Source organism: Pongo abelii, chromosome 4 (genome assembly GCF_028885655.2).
Source record: "Pongo abelii isolate AG06213 chromosome 4, NHGRI_mPonAbe1-v2.0_pri, whole genome shotgun sequence".
Classification (NCBI taxonomy): domain Eukaryota; kingdom Metazoa; phylum Chordata; class Mammalia; order Primates; family Hominidae; genus Pongo; species Pongo abelii.
This window is the reverse complement of record NC_071989.2, coordinates 124,854,292-124,858,940: the sequence shown is the minus strand read 5'-3', so window position 1 is coordinate 124,858,940 and position 4,649 is coordinate 124,854,292. Positions and strand designations below refer to the sequence as shown.

The 4,649-nt window shown below is 36.5% G+C and overlaps 1 protein-coding gene across 1 annotated transcript; it reads right to left on the bottom strand.

Annotated features, from left to right (window-relative positions):
• Nucleotides 1-2,050: 2,050 nt before the first annotated feature.
• Nucleotides 2,051-2,533, bottom strand: LOC100444461 (small ribosomal subunit protein eS17-like). Its single transcript, XM_054555286.2, has one exon. The coding sequence runs from the start codon at nucleotides 2,526-2,528 to the stop codon at nucleotides 2,121-2,123; it is 408 nt and encodes a 135-aa protein (XP_054411261.2). The 5' UTR covers nucleotides 2,529-2,533; the 3' UTR covers nucleotides 2,051-2,120.
• Nucleotides 2,534-4,649: the final 2,116 nt, after the last annotated feature.

The window sequence follows — 4,649 nt, the reverse complement described above, 5'->3', positions numbered from 1 at the left end:
TCTGTTTGTATGGAAATAAAACATGTGATTTGTGAAATTACACTTTGATCAATTCCTTATTTTAACCATACAAAACAACAGAACAATAGATTAGTCCCTAGATTGTTATAAGAACCAAAAAAAAAAAAAAAAAAACCATACATACGCACTCACACACACACCCTTTTTCTGCTAGTTTGAATTGAGTTTCAGTCAGTTACAAATGACATAGTTCTGACTAACACAATGGACGGTTTGGGCGAGGGAAACTTTGTTCATAAGTGAATATAGGAAAGGCTTTATAATGATGTTCCCACATCAATCAGTCAAGACAACACACTAAGCCTGAGACTATCTGTGATGTTTTTATGGAACCCAATTTAGCAAAAATGAGTAAACTGCCATAAATTTTCACTTATAATTTCCCACTAAAAAGTTTTTCTGGCTTTACTTCTCTGGAAATTTCAATAAGGTGTTTGTCCATTCATTTTACTTTTATACAGATCAATATGCATACTAAGGCATTCTCTGGTTCTCTCATTGAAATTCACAGTTAAGGAAGAGGTACAAGAGCATACGTAAATATCCACATACGACAGAATTCCACGTTAAGTGGCCTCATCTTCACATAGGCTGCAATGAAGGATCTTATGCTCTCCTGTAGCTCAGATAATTTAGAAAGACAATTTAAAAAAATATTTTGTGACAATTGGAATTGATTCCTGGGAAAGTTCTCTGAGAAACTTCTCTGCGAAATGGCAAATAAAGGATGAGAATCCTTACTCGTTAAAACTGGCTCTGTTTTAAGGGAAGAAAACGTTCTAAACTGATGGTCCTCAAACATCATTTATGTATCAGAATCACCTGGAGAGATGATATATGCACATATAGTTTTCTAGGTTCTATCTTATACCTTCTGATTTAAAATCTGCCTTCTAGTCCCAGGATTTAAAACAATGCTAAAGGTCAAGTGTTTAATTTTTTTCAAAAACTATAACTGTGCTCTTTATTTGTGTCATTATCTCACTAAATCTGCACAGTAACCCTATGGATTAGGTACTACTGGGATATGGAGTAGTTATAATTTTTATGTTTGTGTTTATAAATTAGGTATATATGGTTTAAAAACTTGAGCACCCTTCTCAAAGTAATATGACAAGGAAAATCTATGACTCTAAACTCAAGACCCTTAACCTTTAACCTGTTCCCAAATACAGATATGATCAGCCAGTGTCATATTTAATGCACAAAGTCAATAATTGAACTTTGCTAATAACATCATTAGAGAATCAGATAGAATAACACTGCTCACAAGGGTAAAATATGCAATGGAAACAGTATTCCCAAAAATTAAAGCTGTGTTATAGAGAGCCGGAAGAAATATTTATTCAACCCTGAAAAGTAAATTCTAAGAAAAGGAAGGAAGGAAGGAAGGAAGTTAGGGAAGGAGGGAGCAAGGGAGGGAAGTGAGGGCTGGTGCTCATTTATTTAAAAGTTTTGCATACAAGAGAACCTATATTCTCAGTTACAAGAGATCTGTATCTCACCTCTTTCTTTAATAGCTAATTAAAGTCCCAATAGATACACGGAAATCATCATTGACTTTCCTCATTAAAAACAGAAAATAGCTATTCCAAAGAGCCAACATAATATTTCTTTAGGGCAGTAATTAAGCGATCCTTAATGCTCTCTATTTTTCCCCAATGTTTTAATTTCTGCCATGTCCTAAATGCTGATGTTTGGGCTCAGAGAGGGGCATCCTACAGCTGTCTAATACCTCATCAGTAGCCACAGCAATGGAGAGAGGGAGTAGATTTTTCAGTTTGTAAATTATAGAAGACCTTTGTTTTTCCTTTCCCTCCCACCAATTCCAACTAATTACACTAAAAATATACCCTGATTAATACTCATTTACCCCTTCATCAGAGGATAGTCAGAACCAAGAAAAACAAATATCCTTTTTGGAAGTAGGTAGGATACAAAGAGATTAACAAACCGTCTAGAAATAGTAGGAATCAGTATAATATGAGGAAAAGATCATGTTGAGAAAACAAAATTTTGAGTCCTTGTAAATGGCAATTTTTGTTGTTGTTGTTGTTGCCCTAGATTTATTGAAAATAATACAGCATTGCAGAAAAAATTCAAACAGGTCCCCGAGGCATTTTAAAATTCATCCCAACTGTAGGCTGAGTGACCTGCGGGTTGGACAGACTGCCGAAGTCCAAAAGCTTCAGCATTTCGTTAGGGTCAGGATCTACTTCATTTATCTCCTGATCCAAGGCTGAGACCTCAGAAACATAATTGTCTCTCCTTTCTCTCTCCTCCTCCTGTAGATTGATGGAGATACCTCTTCCTGGGCCTCTCTGAATCCGCTTCATCAGATGCGTGACATAGCCTGCTATCTTGTTGTGGAGCTTCTTGCTGGGGATAATGGCCGTCAACTCATACACGCGCTTGTTCGTGTGTAAGTCGTTGCCCGGGCAGGTGTAGTAATTTTCTATGATGCCCCAGGCCACCTTCTTCACGGTTTTGGTGCGAATGCAGCCCATGTTGGCGGGTCCTTGGTAAAAGAGACGTAAATGGCAATTTTAAGAATTTCCCTCACAATGGGAACAAGAATGGCTATTCCATCCCAGGTTCCCTTCCAGTTGAGAGTCACTTTACCTTCCCTAGGACACGTTTATTGGGAAGTTATATTTTTGTTTGTTAATAAAATCAGAAAAACCTCATGATAGGTTATTTGAGTCACAATTCTATGCTAGTGTCATGCGTTTTGTGTAAGTGGCTCTTCAGTCTTTCATCTCTGGCCATCAGAGCCTCTAATGGCATTGATAGACTGCCTGAGTGTTTTTAATGGCATGCATCTGATACATCACTGGTTGCCAACATCCATATGCTTTTGCAGAATGTCCTGCTGTTGGGTACAGAAAAGCGAATGGAAAAATCACCTTTGAAAATAAAACATCAATCCTTGACTTTCTGACTTAGTAAAGTTTTTTTTTTTCACATTAGGAATGGTAATACAAACCTGTGGTGATGTCTCTCAAAGAGATATACATACTTACAATTGTCCTTCAACAATTTCTGATAATGGCAACTTAAATTAGGATAACTTTACAGATACTTAGCATGTTGATGCTTTTGGCTGGTCTTTTGTGTTTTTTATATTTATATTCCTTCTAATTTATGGCAAAGGAAGCCTTTTGCTTCTCTGAATGGTGGGAGAGTATTGTGACTTCTTTCACTCATTCCTTTTTTCAACTTATTCATTGATCCCCTATTATGTGTTAGTCAGTGACCGTACATAGAAAGCATATGAATAAAACTCATCTCAGCCTTCAATCCTCACAGCCTAGTGAAAGGTAAGAAATCGCATGAAAACAGTTATAAAGCAATATCATACTAAAAAACCAAATCCTGTGATAGAAGCTTGGAAAAAGTCCAATGTGACCAACTGCTTAGGAAACAAAGGAAAGTCTTCCTTACAAGGTAAAACTCAACTAGAAAGATGAGGAAAGAAGACATTCCAAGTGGAGGGAATAATATGTACAAAAAAAAAGACGTATTAAAGAACATAGTATTCTTAGAGTTCAGAAAGTACTTTAGCAGAGCTAAACCCCAAATCATGTAGGAGACGTAAGGAGTAAATACTATAAATATATCCAGTTGCAGATTCTAATGTGCCTTCCATAGTATGCCAAGTTTGAATATTACCTTTTAGGCAATGGAGAGCTTTTTATTAAAGGATTATAAACAAAGCAAATACATGGTATGATATGTTGTCGATGTTACCTCATTTCACCAAGGTGGAAACGAAAAAAAAAAGTATTAGTTACTCTGTGGCATGAGAAACTTTGAAGTACAAAGAAGCATTTTCTGACAATAAGATTTGCTAAATATTGGAAAGTGTTCCTGAGAGAGGTGGAAAAATCACCTCAGGAGGTCTTTAAAAATAGAACAAATTAATTTGTCTTAGATGCTTTAGAAGTGATTACCCATTACAGCAAGGGGATTGACTCCAAGTCTTGTTCAGATTTACAGTTCCATTGTTCCTAGAACAGTGTAGCAAATAGAGTCCTGCATTGGTTAGCAATTTGTACTTGATCCTGTGGTTGCAGATTGATTACAAAATTACAGAAGCAGAATATTTACTTTAGAATTATGCATGGAATGGACTCTATATGCATGGGAAGCTACCTGGTGAAGACAGAGCAACTTGGCTTATAAGATAGGTACATTTTCCCTTTATTTTGTTACAGGCTTTTGATTATGACCTTGATGCAACTCCATTTTTCAAAGGCTATCTGAAGACTAGAGAAGGTGCTATCAAGGATGAGAAAACACAATAATGAGCTATAGTAGAAATAAAGGAACTCATCCTAGATTAACTCAGTATGTAGGGGCACCTTGCATCAATGCTCAGGAAATTAGCTAAAACTAGCTATTACTGAAGGTGTCCTCTGAGGCCATTAATAATCTCCAGAAATGTCATAGCTTTTGAGTTTAGAAAATACATCCATGTACATTACCTTAACTGCTCTTCCCCAAAACACTGAACAAAGCTTTTACAAATGAGGACACGGAGGCTGAGAGAATTGCGATAATCTGCCCCAGTCTCTATAGCTACTAAGTGGCATAACCTAGATTAAGCCTCTCTCAGAAACACTTTA